This window comes from Anolis sagrei, chromosome 3, assembly GCF_037176765.1.
Source record: "Anolis sagrei isolate rAnoSag1 chromosome 3, rAnoSag1.mat, whole genome shotgun sequence".
NCBI classification, from domain to species: Eukaryota; Metazoa; Chordata; class Lepidosauria; order Squamata; family Dactyloidae; genus Anolis; species Anolis sagrei.
This window is the reverse complement of record NC_090023.1, coordinates 99,106,465-99,133,239: the sequence shown is the minus strand read 5'-3', so window position 1 is coordinate 99,133,239 and position 26,775 is coordinate 99,106,465. Positions and strand designations below refer to the sequence as shown.

Genomic DNA, 26,775 nt, shown 5'->3' with positions numbered 1-26,775 from the left:
TTGGTCAGTTCACAAAAAAGGGAGCGAGAGGTTGATGGTTCCAACTCTGCTGGACCTTGGCAGGAAACATGGGAAAGGCAATCTTTCCTTCTTGTTCTTCCAGCTTCAATTTCGGAGAAGGATGGGGCTTCTTAGGGGGATTCTTGGGGTCCTTCCGCTCAGAATATGAAGGCAGAAAATTTGCTTTGAACTGGAATATATGGCAGTGTGGACTCAAATATCGCAGTTCAAAGCAATCTTGTGGGATTTTTTGCCTTGATATTCTGGGATATAGGGCTGTGTGGAAGGGCTCTTAGACAGTTCACAGAAAACTTGGACAGTTCACAGAAAACACAAAACTTTTAACATCACACCATGTTAGAAGTTGACGTCTCTAACTCTGTTGGACCGTGGTAGGAAGCATGGGAAAGGCAACCTTTCTTTCCTTTTCTCCCTTCCTCCCTAGCTTCCCTTTCGGATAGGGATGGGGCTTCCTAGGGCCCTTCCGCAGAGCCCTATATCCCAGAATATCAAGGCAGAAACTCTCACATGATCTGAATGTGGACTCAGATAACCCAGTTCAAAGCCGATATTGTGGGGTTTTCTGCCTTGATATTCTGGGATACAGGGCTGTGTGGAAGGGCCCCTAGAGGCAGTTGGGTCGGTTCATAAAAAAGAGAGTCAACAACTGTGCCCGGAGTCAAAGATTCGTGCTTACACTTCTGGAAAGCCCAAACTTCCCTCCTCTTCCCTTTCCTTTCTTTTTCTCCCCTTCTCTGGTTTCTGATAGGGATGGATGAAGACTGTCGTAGAGAGGCAAAGAGAGGCGCCCCGCTCTGAGACGCATCTCTTTCCAACTCTGTTGGGTCTCAAGGTGAAGAATTGGGAAGCCCAAACTTCCCTCTCTTTCCCCTTCCTTGCCCCCTCCCCTTTCACGGGTCTCCAGGACCTTTCCTGGCTGTCCAGGGGGATTCTAGGGTCTGTGCAGAAGAAGAGACCCCCTAGGTTACATTTTCAATGCTGGAAAGCCCACCCTTCCCTCCTCTTCCTCTTTCTTTAAAGAATAATGGAAACGATCCGATGCAAGCTCCTTGTTGCCCAACTTGGGGGTGGGAAGGGGGGCAGAGGTGGTGGAGGTCGTGGATCACATCTCTGCTCGCCCTGGCTTCAGTTCTGATTTTAATTCGGGGAGAGAGACTTTTGAGGAAATGTCTCGAGGCAGAAGAAGCGAAAGAAGCCCCCATATTTCTCAACAGAGTATCTCCCTTCTTCCCTTCTTCCCTTCTTCCCTTCTTCCCTTCTTCCCTTCTTCCCTTCTTCCCTTCTCCCCTTCCTTCCTTCCTTCCTTCCTTCCTTCCTTCCTTCCTTCCTTCCTCTATGAGCATCCCATCCCAGTTCTTTCCTTCTGGTTGCTGGATGCTCTCTCTCTCTTCCCGTTTTTCGATTGATATATCCTGCTTTTTCTCCCCCCAAAAGGAGAAAAGGGGAGTATGGAAAGTTCAGGAAGCCCCTTTGGACCATCTGGAGAGGTTTGGTCCCCTTGGGCTTGAACTAGTGGGATGAACTATAAGGATCTTTTAGACTTGAGGAAGAAGGACCGGCCTGCCAATGGAGGGATGCTTTGCTTTCAAGGAGAAGCCGTTTCACAAACCCATCGTCCTTTTCTCTCCCTCTCGGTTCTCGTTCGTATTCTGTAAACTTGATGACGTCCGAGAATCAATGTCTGGGACGCTATTATGACATCCTTTCAAAACCAAAACAGAATCGGGTCGTTTAGATAAAAAGGCCTTCATAAAATTCAGATCTTCGTCCAGATCTGAATTCCTCCAACATCCTTTGTATTTTGGGTTGTTGTGAGTTTTCTCGGGTTGTAGGGCCATGTTCCAGAAGCATTCTCTCCTGACGTTTCGCCTGCATCGATGGCAGGCATCCCCAGAGGTTGTGAGGTTTGTTGGAAAATAGGAAAAGGTATTTTATTTACTCTCTCTTTCTCCAGGTTCACTGAAATCATTCTAATCTAATCCTTCTATTCAAAACATTGTATTTTCTTCTTCACTAAGGGAAAATCGTGGAGTGCTTTTCGGTTTTTTATTTTATTTTATTTATTTGCAGTATTTATATATTTTTTAATGCAGGCAGTATTAATTTTTCCACTCGGGTCAATGTTTGTTCTTTGAGGAAATAATATTTTGATTTTATACATTTACTAGTAAGGTCTATCTATGTTAAGGGATTTTTTAAAAAAAGTGTCTTTCCTGCACCCTGCTGAAAATGTGGCTGTGGGAGATCGCATACATACAACTGCTCCCTCCGTTTCCTATAGACTTCTCAAATTGTAGGTCAAAGAGTGAATTCCAAATAACATCCTCTGAGTTTTCCAGGCTTTATAGCCATGCTCAAACGGAGGAAATCCGCGGGGGGACTGTAGAAATATTCTAGGCAAACGCACACAGACAACACGGTTCTAAACAATGGTGAGAGGGGCCATATCCGAATGTTTATGGAGGAAAGCCTGGCTTATAAATCCGTGCCAATAAACAGATTTTGTGAGGAGCCCCTTTGATTCTTTGACCCACCTTTGCCCGCATCCTCCTGAAGAGATGTTTTCTCCAGGCAATCTTTCCTAATCGCGTTTGTAGAAGTCGCCAGGCGGCTATGAAGACATCGCTCGTGTTTTTCCTCCGAGGTTTGGGCTGCGACTTTAAGTCCATTGGCTTTTTATGCCGCCACCTCAGTGGAATCAAATGCCCCGACCCTGAACCTTCACAGACATACAGACAGATAGATCTATTGCTTGGAAGGAAAACCCTATTGATTTAGGAGCAACATTTGGAAGCCACTGCGGTGATGGGGCGCGGGAAGAGGGGTCCCGATCCCCGGCACAAACGCCGCCCTGAAATCCACGCTCTTTCCTTTCCCAAAAAGACCCATTTGAGGTTCAAGGAAGCGCCAAAATCCCACGGGACACGATCCTTCAATTACAGTCACAAGCCAGTCAATAAAATATCCCACTACCAATATTCTACACGTCAAAAAAAAAAAGTCGGGAGGAACCGGATCTCATGAACTTAGTAGGATCAGAGCGAGTTAGAGGGACTCCTTTGCTTGGGTTTGCAAAAAACCATACTCCTTCTAGAGGCACCTTGCCCCATCCCACGAAAAGGATTTCTCCACCGGGGTGTCTTGTTTTGGAAGTGTGACCCTCCCCCCTCTTTGCCCAAAGCACGAAGCCTTCGCCTCAGAGGGGCTGCTGTTGGGGGCAGCGGCGGTGGGGGCAAGCTGTTTAGTCTCCTAGATCAGATAGACTCTGGTGTCTCTAGTATTTAGGCTGCTGGCTAGAGTAGAATTAATCAGAACCAATAATCAGCAATTTACTATATATACAGTACTAGCCAATACTATACTATAAACTAATGTCAATACTTACTAGACATTAGTAGTATACTGTTTATATATTGCTAGCCAATACTATACTAAAAGTAATACCAATACTTACTAGACATTTGTAGTATAGTATTTATATATTGCTAGCCAAGACTGTACTAAAACTAATACCAATATTTACTAGACATTAGTAGTATAGTATTTATATATTGTTGCAAATACTATACTGAAACTAATACCAATACTTACTTGACATTCGTAGTATACTGTTTATATATCGCTAGCAAATGCTATACTGAAACTAATACTAATACTTACTAGACATTAATAATAATAATAATAATAATAATAATACCCTGATTTATCTCTCCCGAAGGAGACTCATTAGTAGTATATTATTTATGTATTGCTAGCCAGTACTGTAGTAAAACTAATACTTACTAGACATCAGTAGCATATTATTTATATATTGCTAAGCCAAAACTAAACTACAAACTAGTACCAATGCTTACTAGACATCATCATCATCATCATCATTGCCCTCCTTAATCTCTCCCAAAGGGGACTCAGTAGTATACTATTTATACATTGTTAACAAGTACTGTACTAAAACTAATACTAATAATTATCAGACATTATTATTATTATTATTATTATTATTATTATTATTACCTTACCCGAAGGGGACTCCTTTGTATACTATTTGCTATCCAGTACTGTACTAAAACTAATAAAAATACTTACTAGACATTATTATTATTACCCAGCTTTTTTTCTACCGAAAGGGACTCATGAGTAGTATGAGTCCCCTTTATACACTGCTAGCCAGTACTGTACCAATACCAATACTTACTAGACAGTACAGTCAATTCTGTACCATAGACTTCCATCAATACTTAATGGACACTTATAATCAATATTACAATATACATTACTAAATAATACTGTACTATTACCAGCACCAATGCTTATTTGCAACAAGTATTATATACACATTAAATGTTTGTAATCAATGCTAACTTATACATTGTATAAATATGTGACCAAAGCTATTGGACTATAAAGTGTTCCCTTTACTTGCTATTATACCATACACTAGTACAGATACTTACTGTACCCACTATTCAGTACTATAGTACATAACCATATGCTGCAACACACTTGGATTTATCTTTATAAGTAAAGAGAGTGGGGAGAACTGCCCCCCTTTTGTTTTTATTGATCAGTCCAAAAAATTGTTGATACCTGAAGGCAATCAAAGAGGGAGGCAACTAGTTGGCATTGTGGGTTTCACATAAGACGTCTAACATTATTTTCCCACAATGGTCCCTCTTCTTGGTTTGAGTAAAAGCAAGTCTTGTTGGGCTTCTGGGGAGGCTTTTGTTAATTTAATCCTAGCCTGAGTGAGGGTTTCCTTAGCTAGTGGGGCCCAAAAGAGAAGGAGGCAGAAATCTACCCCTTGAGCCTACTGGAAAGCCTGACTAGAGAACTGGGGTTCCTCCTTCCCAGAAGTTCACCCTTAGTAAACAAAACATTGGCACTGGGGAGCAAATGGGAACCAGGCTGTTGCTGAACGAGAGCCACGTCCTCTTCTGTCAGAAAGTGTCCCCAATTGGCTCCTGTGTAGGAAAGGAAAGGGGCTCCTGGGACCCGAAATTCCCTGTCTTGACCTGTCTCCCTCTTCTCGCCTCCCGCCCGCAGGGATCTATGAGTGCAAAGACAAGCGGGAAGAGGTGAAGTCGGAGGACGAGGACGGCCAGACCAAACTGAAGCAGAGGCGAAGCCGAACCAATTTTACGCTGGAGCAGCTGAACGAGCTGGAGAGACTGTTTGACGAGACGCACTACCCAGACGCCTTCATGCGGGAGGAGCTGAGCCAGCGGCTGGGCCTCTCCGAAGCCAGGGTCCAGGTAAGCCCAGGGGGGCATCCACACGTACACAGACACGCGTGTCATTCCACGCAGCGTGGGGCGTTCGGACACGCGTGATCGTGTGGAGAGGCGGAAATCCCGTGCCCTGTGACTGCAGAATGCGTTTCTCGCCCCTTCCAACTTTCACTTTACATGGGACGTTGGAAGCATCCTCTTTGGATGCATCTACACTGTAGAATGAATGCAATCTGACCCCCCCCCCCCCACTCTGTAAATGTTTTGAATGGCTCACAGCTATGGGATCCTCAGGGTCCCAAGACTCTTGGGCAGAGAAGGTTACAAACTTAGTAAAACTACAGCGGATTCCATGGCAGTCAAAGTGGGATCAAACTGCATTCCTTCTACAGCAGTCCTGGGCCAACTTGGGCTCTTCAGGAGTTTTGGATTTCAATTCCCACTATTCCTAACAGCCTCAGGCCCAATCCTTTCCCCTCTCAGCCGCTTAAGAGCCTGAGAGGGAAAAGGAAGGGGCCCGAGGCTGTTAGGAATGGTGGGAGTTGAAGTCCAAAACACCTGGAAAGGCCAAATTGGCCCAGGCCTGATCCACAGTGTCAATATATCCTTAGTCGACGCTTTAGCCAGCCACCAAAGTATAAAAAACCCCCAACACAACCTTTTGGCTCTCTTCCCTCCCTCCTTTCCTCCTTCTGTCCCCATTTGGAGGGAGAGAAAGGGAAGCCACTTGGGGGAACAATTGGTCCGGATCAGGCGAGGCCCGTTGGGCGCTTTGGGACTGGATAATCCGGAGCCAGGAGGGAAAACGTGCCTCCATTTGACTTGCATAACAAGGGTATGAATTCATAGGGCCCCATCTGCGCCTCTCTCCCCAGCCCCGACCTCTCGTTCACATTAAAAAAATATATAAAACGTCTCCAAATCCTCCCGAATATCTCGGGATTGTTTACATTCACCCGCCACTGGGGAAAGAGAGGCTTCTTTGCAAACTTGAAAGTGCTTTTTCTTAACATAGTAAAGATCTTCACCAATCAAAGAGAAAGTCTGTAGTTTTGCCCTGGAAAAGCACTAAAACCATCTTGAAAGGGGTGGTGTTTTTATTTTATGATTTTGACTGCGTGGGTCGCAGCATCGATCCCTTGAAACAGATACGAGGCCCAAAGCGGGGTCTAATGAGATCAACCTGTGGAGCCTGACTTCAGGGTCAAAGGCACGTGATGAAGACGATCAAGACCCGTTTAAGCGCTCACTCGGCTTGAGTTCTCGCGAGAACAGTCTCCCCCTCCCCAAAACACACACACAACTCTCTTGAACCGCGCTTCAATTCCCTTGTTTTTTAATGTGGGGGGAGATAGACATGCTGAGAAGTAACTCCTCCAATGGGTTGCTGTGTGGCCATGCTTCAGAAGCATTCTCTCCTAACGTTTGCCCATACAGCCCTGAAAACTCACAGCAACCCAGGGCCCTTCCACATAGCCCAGAATATCAAGGCAGAAAATCCCACAAGATCTGCTTTGAACTGGAATATATGACAGTATGAAATATATGGCAGTATAAAATCCACCCTGAATTCTGAGGTTTGTCGTTTAGGGAGGAGCCTCCAACAGCCTCACTAAATTACAAACCCCAGAATTCAGCAGGAAGGAGAAATCGGATTTTAAGTGGATTTTCCCCTCTAGTGTGAGGGATTTTCCCCTCCAGTTCACAGCAGATATTGTGGGATTTTCTACCTTGATATTCTGGGATATAGGGCTGTGTGGAAGGGTCCCCAGTCCTCCAATGTTTGATTTTATGCCCCCCTCGTTTCAATGGAATTATTTTTTCGCAAGTTTTAATCTCTGCATTCCTTAGGGACTAGATCTGGATGTCCAGGAAGTCTGGGATTAGCCCTTCCCCCTATAGAAACCTCTCGTTTACATATACTGTACGTAGAAAGTTCTTCACAAAATGCACAGAAAAGCTCGCACTTCCCAAAGAGTTTTAATTCTCAATATATTCAGTTTCAAGGATTGGCTGCTCCTGGAAAAGAAGAGAAAGGGCAGCCAAGTAGTATTCAGAGTTAGGGTAGAGTTTCTACTGCTTTCCTCCCAGGGCCCTTCCACGGAACCATATAACCCAGAACATCAGAAGCAGAAGATCCCACAATATCTGCTTGGAACTGGGTTAGCCACACTGCCATATATTCCAGATCAGATAATGTGGGATTTTATTCAGCTATGGGGAAGGGGCCCCAATCTCAAAACAGATCGTGTCTCCCAAGGCAAATGAATGGAAAGATTAAACTTTGGCTGAATGCGACATCAACTTTTATGGTATTTTGCTCGGTGATGCTCTGGGCCCTTCCACACAGCCATATAACCCAGAATATCAAGGCAAAAAAAAAAAAAATCCCACAATATCTGCTTTGAACTGGGTTATCTGAGTCCACACTGCCATATATTCCAGTTCAAAGCAGATAAAGTGGGATTTTATTCAGCTGTGTAGAAGGAGTCAAAGTCACGTTCTTGCCAGAGCCACGATAGAGCATAATATATGTATGCATGCATGCATGCATGCATGCATGTGTGTGTATATACTATGCACACATACACATATATGTAATCTGTAGATCATATATGCACACACACACACACGTGTGCGTATAAATACACATTACATATATGTGTGTGTGTTCTACTAATCTACCAATTTTTCCCCTTGATGTTTTGGTTTTTAGGCCTATTCCTGGAATTATTTGGTGTGCTGATTCAGAAAATGGCATTTAATAGACTGCATCAGCTCTAGTTTCTTAGATATGGCTATCTTGATTTTCTATGGTCAAGCAGATGAGGATTGATAGATGGCATATATAGTCTGTATCTCAAAAACTAGAGCTGAAAAGAAGAAATCGATGCAGATTTTGGAATCAGCAGGTCAAATATATCCAGAAAGGGGTCGAATATTCCAGGCACCAAAATGGGCCAGTGTAATGTCTCTCTGTGTGTGTGTAATCTCTCTCTCTCTCCTTTTTTCTAAAACATACACACACACACACATAAAACACTATATATATTACACACATATAATTTATAATGATATATAATAATATAATATATATAATATGCAAATATACATATGTAAATAATATTATATATATAGTTATATTTTACTTGTACAGTTTCTATTACAACAATTGATTACTTGTAATTGAACTCTCTCCCCCCCCCCCCCCCCAAACAGTTTATGTACCAAACTAGTTCATCATCTGAGTAAAATATTTAAGGTCACCAGGGCGTTTGGAGCTTTTGACGGATTTGAAATCTTCCTTCCCATTCCAGTGGCAACTCCAGCCAGTAAATATATATATATATATTTAACCTCTTCCTACCTAGGAAATAATCCAAAAGAAGAGAGGGAATTGAGAGGAGAAAAGTATTTTAAATTAAACCAATAGAAGTTGGGTCAGTTTTTTAAAAAAAATTTGGTTAAAAAAAAAAAAGAGGAACTAGAATGGGTTTTATTTTTTGAGGGGTGGGGGTGGGGAATGGCCCCAAAGAGTTTTCCCTTTCCCGGCGACCCTCCTCCCGATCCGAGTGCGGGGCGCCTGTCCCTTGTTGTTAAAGGATCCTGTTTCAATTTAGCGTGGAAACGCGCTGTAAATAAATTGGCGCTCCTCCGGTAGCGACTCCTTATTAACCTTTTATTTTTAGTGTTGTACCGGCAACTCATATCGCCCAGCTGTCAGGGTTATAATTGAAAGTTATGAGACCACAGTGAGGAGCCGGCAGTAATTCAATTACCAGCAAATATATTTGGGTTTTATGGGCGCAGGGCTAAATTAAATGTCATTATTCACTGTCTCTAATGGAAATCAAAAGGAAATCAGATTAGAGCCTTGGCGAAGGAAATCGCGGAGTGATCCTTAATGAAGAAATAACTGTCTAAAACACTGTCCCGCGCTTTACTTAGCATATTCATGACGACTCGGAATTGATCGGGAATCACACCCGGCCTGATTTATGACGCCTCCCGGCGCCGGGCCGTTCATCACTTCGCCTTCCTTTTCCCCCTCGCCTTTGCCTCCTTTCCTCCCGGCTTCTGCCTTCCCCTGCCCCCCCCCCCCAAACCCAGTAGGAAAAGAAGCCCTCTTTTGCGCGGTTGGCCTGTTTTTAACGCGGATTAGCTACGCTCCGCCCGCACGAGATAACGAGCCCCTTTGGGTCTCTATGAAGACAGGAAAGTGGGGCAGAACTAGAATAATAATGCCAAAAGGTTGGCAAAGGGATCTCTTTCTCCTTTCTTCCCTGAGAAGAATCCAGGGATGGATCGTGGGTACCATCCACACTGCCATATAAAGCAGTTTGAAACTGCACCATAGCGCAATGTAAATGGGACCGTGGTCTGATTATGACGGAATTATTTCTGATGGGGAAAAAAGCCAAAATTTCGCTGCATACATAGTTTTGGGCACAATTTGCTCTGCCATAGAATGCAGCTTCAAAACGCATTATATGGCAGTGTAGATGGGCCCACTGATCGAGTCTCCCAAGTCAATGAATGGAGAGATTAAACTTTGGCTGAAGGCGACCTCAAGATTTATGGTATTTTGCTTGGTGAGGCACTTAATGTTCTTGCCAGAGCCATGATAGAGCATAGATATGTATGCATGTGTATATGTGTGTGTGTGTATAGTAAAGGTTTTCCCCTGACATTGTCCAGTCGTGTCAATCTCTGGGGGTTGGTGCTCCTCTCCATGTCTATGCCAAAGAGCCGGCTTTGTCCGTAGACACTTCAAAGACCATGTGGCCAGCACCTTCCCGTCAGAGCGGTACCTATTTATCTACTCACATTTGCATGTTTTCGAACTGCTAGGTGTGTGTGTATAAATGTGATGTTCGTTTGTGGGATCAACGTAACTCAAAAACCACTGGACAAATTGACACCTAATGTGGACACAAGACACCTATCAGGCCAATGAGTGACCATCACTCATAAAAACACTGAAAAGCATAACAGAAGAGACTTAAAAAGCCAAAAAACAAAAAAAAAAACCCATTACAACGCATACGCAAAACCGCATATATACACAAAACACATATACACAAATATATACACACAAAACACATATACCCAGACTGGGCCACAGCAATGCGTGCCAGGGGACGACTAATACACACACACATGTAATCCCGGAAGCATCTCAACTTGTGTTTTTCAATGCCACTCCCTCCCGCTCAATTCGTCATTGTAATAATAACTGGACTAACCAAATGGGGATTCACCTGGATTGATTAAAATATTATCATTCAAGTTGCAATCCTCTCGAGAACTTGGCAAATGGAACTCAAGGGGGCTCTGGTGCAGCTTCACAGGAACTTGGACTTGAACACACACTTGTTGTTGTGTGTCTTCAACTCATTTCCGGTTGATGGAGAGCCGAAGGCGGATCTGTGTCACCATGTTTGGTTCAGAGTGGGTTTGCCTGGCTTTGATCTGAGGCTGAGAGAGTGTGACTTGCCCAAGGTCACTCATTGAGTTTCCAGGACTGAGCTGAGATGGGTTGTTGTAAGATTTCCGGCCTGTTTGGCCATACAGCCATACAGGATCCCAACTCTGTTCTGGCCTTACCGATGACAGTCACTTAGACCAGGCATGGGCAAACTTGGGCCCTCCAGGTGTTTTGGACTTCAACTCCCACCATTCCTAATAGCCTCAGCCCCCCCCCCCCAGCCGCTTAAGGGCCTAAGGCTGTTAGGAATGGTGGGAGTTAAAGTCCAAAACACCTGGAGGGCCCAAGTCATGCAGGTCACAACATCTTCACTAATCGCCTCCATTCGTATGAGTTGATACTGATGACAGTCTTATTCCTAAGTATAGATCCATTTAATTAATACAAATATTGGCATGTTATCTTGCTATGTAAATATTACTTTAGGGAATAATAATAACAACAAATGGTTGGCAAAATAATATTTCTCTATGTTTGGCAATTCCTGGAGGAAGAGAGGACAATCACGTTTAAAGCGAGGCGTTCATTTTGCTCTCGGTCGAAACTAAACCCAGTTAAAGCCGAAGTCTTTGGATGGAAATGGATTAAAGCTGTAACTCTCCTCCACAAGCCTCGCGGGAAAGTCAGTTTCACGGAAATCAATGGCATTTATTCCCAAGGAAGGAGTGCACCTACAGTGTAGAATGAAAGCAGTTCGATACCACTTTACCTGCCCGTTGCTCAAGGCTATGGAACCCTGGGATTTGTAGTTTGGAGAGACATCCCGCACTCTTTGGCAGGGAAGGCGAAAGGTCTTGCAAAACGACAACCCGCATAATCCTATAATATTTAACCATATCAATTAAAGTGGTGTCAAGCTGCATTCATTCTACAGTGTTAGGGCACCTTGTAATTGGGAACAAGCCTTCAGAACTGTGAGACAGAGAGAGAATAGAGAGAGAAGATAAAAATAGAGAGAATAGAGAAAGAAGATATAGATAGATAGAATAGAGAGAGAAGATAGTGAGGGAGAGAATAGAGTGAAGATAGAGTGATAGAGAGAATATAGTGAGAGATAGAATAGAGAAGATATAGAGAGAATAAAGATAGAGATAGATAGAGAAATAGAGAGAAGATAGTGAGAGAGATAATAGAGTGAAGATAGAGATAGAGAGAGAGAATATAGTGAGAGGGAGAATAGAGAGAAAATAGAGAGAATAGAGAGAGAAGATAGAGATAGAGAAACAGAGAGAATAGAGTGAAGATAGAGAGAGAGAGACTAGAGAGAAAAGATAGAGATATAGAGAGAGAGAACAGAGAGAGAAGATAGTGGGTGAGAGAATAGAGAGAAGATAGGGAGAGATAATAGAGAGAGAAGATAGTGTGTGAGAGAGAATAGAGAGAATAGAGAGAGAAGATAGAGAGAGAGAGAAGTGAGAGAGAGAATGGAGAGAAGATAGAGAGAATAGAGAGAGAAGATAGAGATAGATAAAGAGAGAGAACAGAGAGAAGATAGAGAAGATAGTGAGAGAGAATAGAGAGAAGATAGATAGAGAGAGAATAGAGAGAGAAGATAGAGATAGATATAGAGGGAATAGAGGGAGAAGATAGAGATAGATAGATAGAGAATAGAGAGAGAAGATAGTGAGAGAGAGAAAAGAGAGAAGATAGAGGGAATAGAGAGAGAAGATAGATAGAATAGAGAGAATAGAGAGAGAAGATAGAGCTATATATTATATATTGTAAATATAATCCGGGTCTTTCGGTTTCCTCCAAACTCTTCCTTTCCTTGCATTCTGCAGCCAACTCCTACGATTCCTCAGCCTTGAGCCATGACCCTTAAAGTAGTTTCGAACTGCGTTCCTTCTTCAGTGTAGGTGGCACTGGGAAAGCAAGCTTTCGCACCCCAAAGTGACTCCCACGTGGAGCCAGCCAATTCCTGTGGAAAGCGACCCACTCCAGCGCCCTTTGGAATTCTAATTAATGTCTTTGGAAGCCTTTCTTTGCATTAATTACTGCCTTGTAAATGGCCATCATTAAGGCAATTGAGGCGCGCTCGGAGGCGAAATGGGATGCAGGAGGCACAGTTAGTCTTAATTAAGCGCGGGTGGAAGACGCGGGAGGGAGGAGGGGGCGGGGCCAGGCGAAGCGGAGTCGAACCGTGTTGACTTTCGGCGCCCCAATCGGATCGGAGGGACTCGGAGCAATGAGACAGGCATCTTTCAAGTGCAACATCATCCCTCCGCCCCCCCGCCCCCCCCCCCGTCTCTCGGGAGAAAGCTGCCATAGCATGAGAAGAACTCCGAATTGCGAATAAATTGGAATATAATAATAATAATAATAATAATAATAATAATAATAATACCCCGCCCTCTTTCCCCGGAGGGACTCAGGGCGGTTTATATTTTGTATGATATTCGATGTGAAGTGGCTGGAGGGTTTTTGTTTGTTTGTTTTGTTTTTTTTAAACAAAATTTGAAATAAGTCCCGGTGACATGATGATAATTTCTACAACCCGGATTTGGAAAGATTTTGAGGAATATCTAGAAGTAAAAACCAGCAAGAATGCGCCAAAAAAGAGACTATAACTAGATGCATCCACATGGCAGAAATTATGCAAGTTTGACCCCATTTGGGGCCAGGGGTCAATTCTATGGAATCCCAGGAGCTGTAGTTTGATCACCAAGGGCCCTTCCACACAGCCCTATATCAAGGCAGAAAATCCCACATTATCTGAATGTGGACTCGGAAAACTCAGTTCAAAGCACATATTGTGGGTTTTTCTGCTTTAATATTCTGGAATATGGGGCTGTATGGAAGGCTCCCACAACCCCTTCCACACAGCTGAATAAAATCCACATTATCCTTTTTGAACTGGATTATATGGCAGTGTGGACTCGGATAACCCAGTTCAAAGCAGATATTGTGGGATTTTCTGCCTTGATATTCTGGGTTATAGGGCTGTGTGGAAGGGCCCAAAGATCCTTTGGTAGAAAGGATAAAGGCCTTGCCAAACTGCAACTCTTAGGATTTCACGACATTGAGCTATGGCAGCTAAAGTGGGGCCAAACTTTGTTATTTTTGCCATGTGAATGTACCCAAAGAGGAAGCCAGTGACTTGCAGAATTTCCTTAGAGTGGAAACAGAAATAGGTATCAGGATCTTACCGAATTGCAGCCTTCAATAGCCTGCAGCTCTGCCCCTGTCAACCACCTCCACCAAGTCTGGCCTCCTTAATGAGAGCATTCAACACACCCAACTTGGTTGCTTCACTACATCGGCTATTGCTGCAAGTAATGACAGTGTGAATAAATTGCCAATATTTGCTTGAGATAGTGCTTACAGTTCTGGAGGGACTCTTAATTTTTTGCATCTTATAGACTTAGCAGCATGGGGATTTGGTTAACCAGTTAAAATTCATGAGTAAACCAGTTTTTTTTTTAAAAAAACCTGAAACATTTGGGGGGGGGGTTGAACCCCTAAAACCACCCCCTCACCACAGGCCTGCCACCAAGTATAAATCCTAGGATCCCATAGCATGAAGCCATGACAGGTCAAGTGGTGTCAAACTGCGTTAAGTCTACAGTGTAGACGCACCCGCAAATCCACGTATGTGACGATCCTAAACTTTTCTTTTTCAACTTGAAATATATAATGCCATTGAGATGAAAAATCAAGTCAATACTGCTAAGAAGAGTAAATACTTTGTATAACCACCCTGAGACCCTTTGGGGAGAGAGAACGGGTTATAAATAAAGATTATTATTATTACTACTACTACTACTACTATTACTACAGATCCCAGGAATCCATAACATTGAACGATGGCAGTCAAAGTGGTGTCAAACTGCATTCATTCTCCAGTGTAGACGCACCCAAGTCTTAAAAGCCTTAGTAAAAATATGTCCTGCTGTTTGTCCTCAAATGTGTCAATAGGGCCACTTTGGCTCTTTGGAAAGCTCTGCGGAAACCAATAGCTTTAAATATGCAGCTCTAATTGTATCCAAATTTGTATTTGAATATATAGATTCAGAAGCAGTTTCTGAATCCAGATTATCTGCTTTGAACTGGCAGTGTAGATCCAACCGGAGTGAGCCCTCATAGTGGCACTTATTTCGGGGTAATTATTCTTTCCGATTTAATTGTGGAACAGATCGGTGGCTTTTGCTGGTTCTACACTGTCATATAATGCAGTTCGGACTGTATTATGTGGCAGTGAAGAACCGGTCTTTATCTATTAGTTGTGGCAGCTGAAAAAAAAAAAACTTTCCCGAATCACACCAAGCACAAAAAAGCTGGACTGCTCGCATCACCAAGGGAAATATTTAATGGGAAGCATTCCAAACCAATCACCCGGGAAACACTGCCACTAGAAACTAAACCTTTAGCATTACTACGATTTTAGAATAGTTGAAATAGGTGGAGAAAAACTATTTTCTCCCTCTTTCTAAGAGCGTAACGAGGAAATGCCTGACTGCACCACAGAGGCCAATGAGGGGCCGCATCCGGTCTGGCTAACCTTTAGAGAACGCGGGCGATGACGTAAGACTCGGGGAGCCAATCGCCGGGCTCCGTTAATTTCTCACCGGCGCGTGAAGGCGGCATTCTATTTGCGCGCGAGGAGCCCAAACACTCTAGGGATGCGCCATGTTTATCCCGTGATAGTCACCTATGAATTTGTTTCAGGCCCCTTCCACACAGCTGAATAAAATTCCACATTATATGCTTTAAAGCTGGAATATATGGCAGTGTGGACTCAGATAACCCAGTTTAAAGCAGATATTGTGAAGTTTTCTGCCTTGATAATCTGGGTTATACGACTGGGTTATACGGGTTATATATGGTGAAACCCTCTGAGCCTCTTCATAGCATCTCGGAAAAAGTTACATTCATTTCTAGCATCCCTTTCCCCATTACTATGGGGGTTAAAATCCCCGCCTCCCCCCCCCCCCCCAAATTTCTTTCTGAACAGGGTTATTCTAGTTTACGAAAATTATATTTTCTGGCTGCATCTACATGATAGAATGAATGCAGTTTGACATCACGTTAGCTGTCCTGGTTCAATGCTATAGAACCTTGGGAGTTGTCATTTGGAGCACTGTTTGGCAGAGAAGGCTAAAGCCCTTGAAAGGCTACAACTCCAATTGTCCCACAGCATTGAGCCATGGCAGTTAAAGTGGTGTCAGTCGGTATGAAGGCCCCATCCACACTGCCACATAATGCTGTTTAATAACGTTGTGCAACTGCATTATATAAGACTGGATTTAGACTGCTATATAATCCAGTTTCTGAATCCAGATTATCCGATTTGAATTGGATTATGTAGGCCCCTTCTATACTGCCATATAATCCAGATTATCAAAAACAATGCACATCTGCTTTGAACTGGATTATATGAGTCTGCACTGCCACAGTATATGGCAGTGTAGATGGGTCAGAGGCCCCTTCCACACATCTGAATAAAATCCTACATTATCTGCTTTAAACTGGAATATATGGCAGTGTGGATTTAGATAACCCAGTTCAATTGCAACATCATCTTAAGTAGCTGGGGGGGGGGGGGTGTTAGGAATCATAGAATCATAGAGTTGAAAGAGACCCCCTGGGCCATCCAGTCCAAGCCCATTCTGCCAAGAAGCAGGAACATTGCATTCAAAGCACCCCCGACAGATTGCCATCCAGCCTCTGTTTAAAAGCTCCTAAAGAAGCTCGGAGAAACGCCAGTAGTACCTCTGCCTTTCGATGGGCATTATTCCCATTGAAGCCAAGGGGAGTTGACTATGGAGTAAAACGTTATTTAACAACCTCGTGGTAAAATCCCCATTTTACAGCAGGGGACGCTGAGTATCCTTTCCATTCCCCTCCTTTCCTCCTTTTTTGATAGGTTTGGTTCCAGAACCGAAGAGCCAAATGCCGGAAGCAGGAGAACCAGATGCATAAAGGTGGGTAGGGCCTTGGGAGGCGGCTGGAAGGGTGCCTGGGGAGGGTGGGGGTTCTGGAGGTGAAGAGGGCACGGATCTCCTGCCTCACCCCGCCCTCTCTCTTCTTGCAGGTGTCATTTTGGGGACGGCCAGCCATTTAGACGCCTGCCGGGTCGCCCCCTACGTCAACATGGGCGCCCTGCGGATGCCTTTCCAGCAGGTAGCGCGTTTTCTTTCCTTGGCCCGCCAGGGGATGATGCCCCTTTCTTTGCCTTGGAATTGCAGGGTTGGGACCACGACAACAACGTGTGCTGCTGGACTGTATTTCCTGTCTGCCTATCGGCCCATCGGAGTTGTAGTCCTGGGGTCCCCTTCTACACTGCATATAATCCAGATTACCAAAGCAAATAATCCACATCTTGGATAGGACCTCACAACCTCTGAGGATGCCTGCCACAGATGTAGGCGAAACGTCAGGAGAGAATGCCTCTAGAACATGGCCATATAGCCCGAAAAAACTACAACAACCCAGTGATTCCGGCCAGGAAAGCCTTCGACAATACAAATCCACATATTCTGCTTTGAACTGGATTATATTTGTCTACACTGCCCATATAATCCAGTTCAAAGCAGGTAATCCAGATTTTATATGGCAGTGTTGCCTCAGTGCCCTTCCACACTGCCCTACATCCCAAAATATCAAGTCAGAAAATCTGCTTTGAACTGAGTTATCTGAGTCCATACTCAGATAATGTCAGATTTTCTGCCTTGATATTCTAGGATATAGGGCTGTGTGGAAGGGCCCTCAGAGGCACCTTTGGGGTTTTCCTCTTTCCCTATGTAATTGGCCAGATCTACACTGCCAAAGAATGCAGTTAAAACTGCGTTATATGGTAGTGTAGATCCAGGCCCATTTCACACAGCTGAATAAAATCCCACATTTTGTGCTTTGAACTGGAATATATAGCACTGTGGACTCCGATAACCCAGTTTAAAGTGTTGATAGTCTGGGTTATATGGACATGTGGAAGGGCACCCAGCTATTGAATCAAAACTGGATTAAAATATGATAGTTTGGCTCTCTCTCTATATATATATATCAACTGCACTGTAGAATGAATGGAAATGGCTCAATGTTATGGGATCCTGGGATTTGTAATTTGGTGAAGCATCAGCACTCTTTGGTAGAAAAGGCTAAAGATTTTATAGAGTTACAATTCTCAGGATTCCATGTCATGGAGCCATGGCAGCTAAAGCGCTGTCAAACCCGAAAATAGAGAAGGTGGGCAACTGATGCCCCCCTTCTGATGTTGGATTGTCAGTCCCATTTGCAAGTCACAGTGACCTTGGCTGAGTGAAAGGCTGGATCTACACTGCCATATAATTCAGATGATCAAAATAGTTAATGCATATTATCTGCTTTGAATTGGATTATATGAGTTCACACTGATACATAATCTAGCTCAAAGATAATAATCTGGATTTTATTTGGCAGTGTAGACGGGCCAGAGAATGTGGTGGCAAGCCACAGTGTAGTTCTCAAGTTCAATGGGATTTACTTCCAGGTAAAAGAGGCAGAGGTTGTGCAATGAGGAAGTTGTTTTCCAAAAGGCATTTGACATTAGAGCAACATTTATATCAACTTTTCCAAGCCCTTTTGATATGCTGCTCATGAACATTTGATTTTGAACCTTTTAATAAATAGTCTTGTTTATACATTGAGGTTTTCTTTAAGTGCCTCTAGACCAGGCATGGGCAAACTTTGACCCTCCAGATGTTTTGGACCGCAACTCCTACCGACTGTTAGGAATTGTGGGAGTTGAAGTCCAAAACACCTGGAGGGTCAAAGTTTGCCCATACCTACCTTAGACTGTAGAATTGAGGGAATTTGACACCAATTTAACTGCCATAGTTCAGTGCTATAGGATCCTGGGCATTGTAGTTTTACAAGCTCTTTAGCCTTTTCTGCTAAAGACTACAATAGACACTTGGCTGTAGTGTGATTCCTGGTGCTGTACAGAGCATAAAAGTGATGTTCTCCTCTAATAGAAGATACCATATATCAGTCTGACAAGAAGTGAGTGAAAAGTATTAATAAGTCAGCAGTAGAGATGATGGCCTGGTGGGAGGGCGCCAGGAAGGGGCAAGAAGACAGACCCAGTGAAATGGAAGCAGTTTCACTTCTGGACATCTACACATCTGCGCTTATTATGCATTTGATTATTTCTTCCAATGGCCCTTAAAAAATCCTCGTGAAGTTTAATATTCTGGGCCATAATGCCACAGTTAGCATGACCATAGTGAATGGGGACTTTTGGAATTATCTTCCCTTAAAGGAACTTTTCCAAACTCTGGGAAATTCTCAAATAACAAAGTGCTTAATTCTCAAGTAACAAAGACAGTAAGTTGGGTGAATTTCAACAGCATGCCTTAAATTAGCCCTGATTTAGACCCCATCTACACTGTCATATAATGCAGTTTCAGAATTCAGATTATCTGCATTGAACTGGATTATATGGCAGCATAGGCTCATATCATCCAGTTCAATGCATATGATCTACATTCTGAAACTGCATTATATGGCAGTGTAAATGGGGCCTTAGATTCGAAACATATACTGCAGGAAGAAGCCAACTCCACGTCGATTCTATTTTGAATTATATCCTGCATTGGTAATAACAAGGGGAGGCTTGCCTGGCTATTCAGAAACTGCATTGATAATGTTTTGATCTCTTTGTGGGATGAAATGATTGAGATGGGTGCAGATCAAAGTACACTGACATAGGGCACATCTACACTGTGGAATAAATGCAGCTTGACACACTTTAACTGCCCTGGCTCAATGCTATGTAATCCTGGAAGTTGTGATTTTACAAGATTTTTAGCTTCCTCTACCAAAAAATGCTGGTGCCTTATCAAACTTCTCCCAGAATTCCATTGAATGCTATGGAATTCTGGGAGAAGTTTGATAAGGCACCAGTCAGGGCAGTTAAAGTGGTGACAAAGTGCACTGGAACCCCTGCTCAGCTAAAGAAATCTGGCCTGGAAACCACAGTGATAGGTTTGTCTTAGGAGTTCTAGAAGTCCCTAATGACTACAAAAATACCAGGAGCCAAAGGGAAAGATTTTTTTAAGTCACCTTTGAAAACCTTCACCCCTACAGTCTTTGGTTCCCTCAAAGTAAAATTAGTATTATTAGAGGAAGTAGGACCAATGAATGTAAATGAGTTGTTAGTATTTATATTTATCTGTAATAATTTTAGAGGTGGAACAGCCTAGGGTTGTGGATGGTTTTGACCAAAATAACATCACTACATGCTGCTGGCCTATGTATGACACAAAACACACTTTCTACTTCTCTGCCTTATTGTTACATGGATCCCCGTCAGAACATGAGGCAACAGCATAAAGTGCAGGACTAGCTAGTAGAAATGAGCTTCTGTTTCCTTAGCATCTCCTGAAAACCTCAAACCCTTTCCCCCAACCACATTTGCCTTCCTGATTTAGCCACTTGTATGAGTTATATTGTCCCAGGCCCTTTCTATACCGCCATATAAAATCCAGATTATCTGCTTTGAATTGCATTGTACGGCAGTGTAGACAATATAATCCATTTCAAAGCAGATAATGTGGATAATCTGTATTATATGGCAGTGTAGAAGGGGCCTCAGTCTTCCTACTGGCACTTATTTAGGGATATTTTAAGTTCACCCTATGCCTTGGGATCTCAAGGCTGAACACACTCATGTACATGTGGCTTCAGTTCGCCTGTTGACCCATGTCAATCCCATGAATTCCACAAGTGTTTTAGCCAAGGAATCTTCAGAGGTGCTTTTCCAGTTCCTTCATCTAAAATAGAGCCCACCTGACGTTGGCATTTATCGGTGGTCTCACATCCAAATATTAACCAGGTCTGATTCTATTTAACTTTCAAGATCAGATGGGATCTAGTGCCTTTAGGGTTGTTACCAGCCATTAAAACAGTTTTTTAAAAAAGAAATAACATGCCCAGTTTAAGACATGGCAGTTATGACCACTCCTCCTTTTAGATACCTACAAGCCCAGCATGGAGAAGGAAAGCCAAAAAACTTGGCTGATTTCCTTGTAAAAAATGCCCCAGCCACCGAGACACCATGAAAAACAGAACAAACCCATTTATTTCCTTAAGAAAACAGAAAGGAGGAGGAATGTATAAGAATTTGCTCCTCCTGAGGGTTTACAGGCCATCGGCCTTGTTTACCACCTTGTCTGTTTCACCTTCTTTAGCTCTTACGGTTGAGGACAAAATAGAGCAGGAACATAGCCTCCTTTATGTCCTGCAAAGGGACTCTGTATGGTTAAGCGCCTTGCTGTTTGGTTGTGAGACTGTCCACCTTTGGGATGGATTTCTCCCACTCGGAGGAGACAGAAGTGGGCCTCGAGACCAGGACACCACAGGGGCGGAGTGGCTCTGTGGGTGTCTGGCTTGCTCCAGAAAATCTGCAGCGCTTCTCTTCAAAATGAAGGAAGAAATCTCCCTTTTACAAATATAGAGGTGTAAGGAAAAAAAAATGAAGAGGCAGCTTTCAGTCCAATAACTTGGTTTCTGGCTGGAAGGACAGGGGAAGAGTAATGGACAACCATCAAACTTTCTTTAATGTTTTTATATTTTCGAAGAGACAGAATATGATGTTACACATACACATATATAGATAGGATATGATGACACGTGCCTATTTAGATCACCCTGGCCAGGCCATATTATCCAAAATTAACTAAGTAGTCTACAGTTTTTATGATTTTTTTTTATCCATTACCCAGGAGCACTGTGAGAGGTGATAAACAAAAACTGTGAACTAAATTGCAAATAAATAAACATTCTCTAATAAATAGAAATTGGAAAGGTCTTTTCGAGGAACTATAGTTATGGGTTGGGGGATTTGTAGCCAAAAAGGAACATCTTTAGACTTCAAGGATAAATTGGATAGCTGCATATAAATATGTCCTTAAATGGCCTCTTGGGTGCAAACCTATATGCACACTTGGGGCATTGAATGGGACTTGCTTCTAAGTAGGCACACCTATAGGATGGTACTGTAAATGCCGAAACAGGAAAGAAGGATAGAGAACTTGATTCTAGTCAGTACTGACTGTATATTCCTGGTACCCAGAATTAAATAGGGATAGGTAGAGTTAACATGGTGCATGGTTTGACTAATGACCTAGGATGCTGAAAACCAGTGCTGGAATCTCTACTCAGCCATGGAAACCCACTTGGGCAAGTCAGACTCTCTCAGAGGAAGGCAAAGGCAAATTCCTCTGAGCAAATCTTGCTGAGTAAACCCCATGAAAAGATCACCTTATGTTGTCATAAGGCACACAACAACAACAGTAGCAACAGAGTCAGATATCCCATCTCTCATCTTCTCTCACCTCCTGTTACTTCACTCCTTCTTCCTTTCCTTGAATATTTGTTAGGTAAAAGCAAGCAATTTTAAAATGGTCTTATTTATCACCATCCTAGAAGGGAAAAATAATAATACTAGGGACTATTGATGGCCAGAGGTGTGCAGAATAGCCTTGGGGGCATACCTCCTGCATGGATTGACTGCTTGTTCAAAACCCACTTCATTCCTACTGATTTTTGAAGCCATTTAACCCCACAGTGTTCTGTATTAAATTTGCCTCAAGGTTAACAGCAATTGAAGTTAACTGTAAGTGCCTTTTCTTTTTTTAGTATCCCAGAGGAATTAACAAAACTTTTAATATGTTTTCCCAGGAAGCATTAGTTTTGCTTGGCTGATTGATAAAACTCTTGTAAGATGTGACAATCACACTCCAGTTAGGAAAGAGTTAGGTCTGGAAGAGCAATATTATAGCACACATGGGAAATATAAGATGTACAGAGGTTAGAAAAGTTTCTTTTTCACTTTTTGACTTCCAGAATGTTGCAATCACTGTGCTGATAGGGAAATGAGGGATTGTAATCAGTGTCCTCAATTTTCCCAGACTTTGTTGTAATTGGTATCTTTAAACAGTCAGTAGTATGCAGCAATTTACCCAGAAAAGGACTGTCTGGTTGATTGTGATGTTCAGATAGAGCCTTGTGCAAAAACAGATTTAAATGCAAAAGCAAAAGAGCAAATATCACCCTGATCACTTTTATTATTAATGTACACAGCCACATAACTATGGGGATTGCCTTTCTACACCTCAGCCTTTAAATCTTAATGGCAGTTGCAGAAGTTTTTTTTTTTTTTAAAAACCCAGTTTTATAAAATTCACCCCTTTAGTGTGACATTAACTTGCATATGTGTGTGCCTTCAAGTTGCCTGTCAGTTTATGGTGACCCATTAGTCTTGTTGGGTTTTCTTAGGCAGGAAACACTCCGTGTTAGGCCCCTTCTACACAGCTGTATAAAATTCAGATTATCTGCTTTGAACTGGATTATATGGCAGTGAAGACGCAGATAATCCAGTTCAAAGCAGATAATGTGGACTATCTGCCTTGATACTCTGGATTATATGGCAGTGTAGAAGGGCTCTTAGTTTTACCATAGTCCTTCCTCTGAAATATAGCCTACAATACCTGGTATTCATTGGCAGTTTCCCATTCAAGTACTAACCAGGGCCAACCTTGCTTACCTTTCAAGATCAGATAAGATTTTGTGCCTTTAGGGCAGTGTTTCCCAAACTCTGCTCCTTCAGGTATTTAGGATTTCAGTTCTCAGAAATCCCAGCCAGTTTACCAGGTATTAGGAATTGTGGGAGCTGAAGTTCAAAACATCTGGAGGAGCACAGTTTAGGAAACTCAGCTTTAGGATATTTTGGTTGCTGGCTACCTTAGTATTAACTATTATCAATACTTAGAAGACATTACTAGCCAACACTATACTATATATAACATTACTAGCCAATACTATTGTGTAAACTAGTATCAATACTTACAATATGTTACTAGCCAGCACAGTACTAGTACCTACATTTAGTAGACATAAATAAGCAAATATTGCAAAAATTACTGGGAAATTCTCAAAGACTGGCTTTTCCAAGCTCTTGTACACCATCAAGGGAGCTTTTGACAAAGGCAGAGCTACTCATGATGTATTTGTAGGAAAAGCTTCCTCGTTGTTACAGCTGTCTGACAGTAGAATATGTTGCCTTGGAGCATGGTAGAATCTCCTTTTCTGAAGGTTTTTAAGCAGAGGCTGGATGGCCATCTGGCGGGATTGCTGTGATTGTGTGTTACAGCATAGCAGGGGGCAGGACTGGATGGTCCATGTGGTCTCTTCCAACTCTAGCAGTCTATGTACCATATACACTCAAGCTGAGGCATCAAATTTTACTACAAAAAGCCGAGGATGGAAAATGTAGCAGCTACTGGTAAATTTCAAAACAAGAATAGATACCAATAAAATTACATTAATTGAGGCATTAGTAGGTTAAATATTTTTGAATATTTACATAAAACTGTAATTTAAGAGAAGACTGTCCAATTCTGATTAAACCATTATTCTAACCTCCTTCAATGTAAATGTGCTTACGTATCCTTCAAAAAACTATAAAGAGAGTAAAATAATAAATGTAAGAATAATAATAATAGAGTAAAATAATGGAAATGTAATAACAGTAATCATAGAGTAAAATAATAAATCTAATAATAATAGAGTAAAATAACAATAACAGAGCAAAACAGAGTAAACAAATAGAGTAAAATAATAAATGTAATAATAACAATAATAAATAGAGTAAATAATAAATGTAATAATAAATAGCTTAAAGTAATGAATGTAATAAAATAATAATAATAGAGTAAAAGAATGGAAATGTAATAATAATAAGTAGATTAAAATAATAAATAGCTGACTGAAATATAAGCTGAGGGGGGCTTTTTCAGCCTAAAAAAGGGCTGAAAAACTTGGCCTGTACTTGAGTATATTCGGTAATTTCACAGAGCCACACTAATGGAGCAGAAGTTCTCTGGAAGCTCCTGTACTAACTCTCTCTTTCCTTTTTTGTGCTTGTTTCCCCACTTCTTCCAGGTCCAAGCTCAGCTGCAGCTGGAAGGGGTCACCCATGCCCACCCACACCTCCACCCTCACCTGGCTGCCCATGCCCCTTACCTGATGTTCCCTCCACCCCCCTTTGGACTGCCTATTGCCTCCTTGGCTGATTCTGCCTCAGCAGCTGCAGTGGTAGCGGCAGCAGCAAAGAGCAATAGCAAGAATTCCAGCATCGCTGACTTGAGGCTCAAGGCCCGGAAACACGCAGAGGCCCTGGGGCTTTGACATTTTCTTCTCCCAGAAGCCTTTCTGTTGCCAGGGATGGACAATAATTCTCTACTCTAGCCAGCATTCAAGCTTTGCTGGGATAAGGACAATTGGTACCTTTTCAAAAAGGCCTGCAGGTAGACACAATCAGCAGTGGCTTCCTTCCTCCCCTCCCAACCTCCCTCTCTTCCTTCTCTTCTCCCTTCTTTCTTTCTTCCCTCCCTCATCTTTCTTTAATTCAAAGAAGCTAGCAATTTATTCAGTTGATCTGAGGACTGAAGGACTCACTGGCCTACCTGTTTTATTATTATTATTATTGTTATTATTATTATTATATTATATTATTATTATTTTTGTAAAGGCACTTAGTGCTGATGATTGCAGTTAAACTGTTCTTCTGCCACCTGGTGTTTAATCCTAAAGTGAAATCAGTCTGAATCAAAGTTAGAAGTATGAATTAAAAATATCTGGAAAACTTTTAGAAGAAAGTAAATTTGGGGCGGGGCACTCTCCAAACCACGTGGCATCCATGAGTCTTGGGACAACTGGAGCTTGAGTCTGGCAAAAGCGATCATCTTGTCAGCTTGACATCATTTGCTGCTGCCAGTTTTGCTACTTTATGCATGTGCCTAACTTTAAACACCGTTTGAAAAATCACCAATTATACCGGGGGGGAAAAGAGGCTTCAGAAAATCCTTGGGGCTGGTCTCCATTAAGATGACATTTCCTTTGTTGCCACAGTATTCTTTCATTCTCACGACTTTCTTCCATTATGAAGGAGCTGCTGCTGCAAAAAAACTGGTTTGAATTCAAAGGTGGGATTTCAGATCTGAGACAAGGCGCTTTTCTCAAAACAAAACAGTCCAAAAGGCGACATTCTTCATAAGGAGTGATGACAACAGCCACCGCAATGAAGCGTTTGTGCGTGTGAGAGAAAGACACCAAACTTAGTGGTGATCCAAAGGATGGGAGCAATGCTGAACACATCTCCCTTAAAGCCACCTGAACAAGCTGAAACTTTGTGCCGTACAAACAGTTTGATTCCATCGTTTCTATTTCCATACACCTGGATCTCTGCGGAAAGCCTTCTTGGTTTAACAGGATCTTGCGTGGTTGATTCATCTGTCATAGATGGATACACAGTTTTAAAAGCATAATACTGATGCAGCATTAATTTTAGTGAAAATGCAATTAAGTGCAGTAAAGTGCAATACTGTAAATATTATAGATTAAAAGGGAAAAAATAGCTGCACATTCTTATTCTGTTCATAACCAACTCTGCAGGAACTGTAACAGTATTCTTTGTGCTCAGACCTGGGAATTGCCATTTTTTTTGCCAAATGATATTGTCTGAGCCATTAACAGATTGGTATAGAAATATGAACTGCATATATAAAAGAGAATTGCAATGATTTTGAATCCACGTCATGTGCCATATTTCTGGGAACTAACCTCTCAAATGCCTGTATTAATGATTATAATTATTGTTATTATTATTATTTGGCAAATTGTTCTAAAGCAAGGAAGCAACCATCAAGCCAAATGTTGTGTAGAAGTGGACAAGTTCAGTGTTCAGAGAGGAGGAAGGAAAATGGATGTTATACACAGCAAATGAGACCTCTGATGCTCATCAACAAATATGAGCTGCAAAGGCCTGTCATAGCAATGGAGGGAAATTCCTTGAAATTATATTACCAAAGTGTCTAGGTTTATTATACCCATATCTCCCACTCGCATGTAAATTCCTTTAAGCCAATTTATTAACTGGTGCTGCTTCTGGAAACAAATACTGCTCTTGTCTACTTCTATATCTGTTTTTGCATTTGATATAAAAGCCTCATTGATGGAATCTCTGCCTCTCAACAGCATAAAAGTCATTACATCTGTTCA

At 42.3% G+C, this 26,775-nt stretch overlaps 2 protein-coding genes across 3 annotated transcripts in view; one reads left to right on the top strand and one right to left on the bottom strand.

Annotated features, from left to right (window-relative positions):
* Positions 1 to 5,291, bottom strand: part of LOC132771629 (serine/arginine repetitive matrix protein 1-like) — a 20,602-nt gene extending 15,311 nt beyond the window's left edge. The window contains exon 1 of the mRNA XM_067466239.1: positions 5,052 to 5,291. Coding sequence (XP_067322340.1) covers positions 5,052 to 5,291 — 240 coding nt within the window. The remainder of the gene's footprint in view (positions 1 to 5,051) is intronic.
* SHOX (SHOX homeobox) overlaps positions 1 to 26,775 on the top strand; it is a 27,654-nt gene extending 879 nt beyond the window's left edge. Inside the window, exons 2-5 of one of the 2 annotated variants that reach the window (XM_060769855.2) lie at positions 5,065 to 5,273; positions 16,601 to 16,658; positions 16,769 to 16,857; positions 24,658 to 26,775. In XM_060769855.2, coding sequence (XP_060625838.2) covers positions 5,065 to 5,273; positions 16,601 to 16,658; positions 16,769 to 16,857; positions 24,658 to 24,903 — 602 coding nt within the window. In that variant the 3' untranslated portion in view covers positions 24,904 to 26,775. Of the gene's footprint in view, positions 1 to 5,064; positions 5,274 to 16,600; positions 16,659 to 16,768; positions 16,861 to 24,657 lie in introns of both variants that reach the window. The other variant, XM_060769854.2, reaches the window with a different exon arrangement.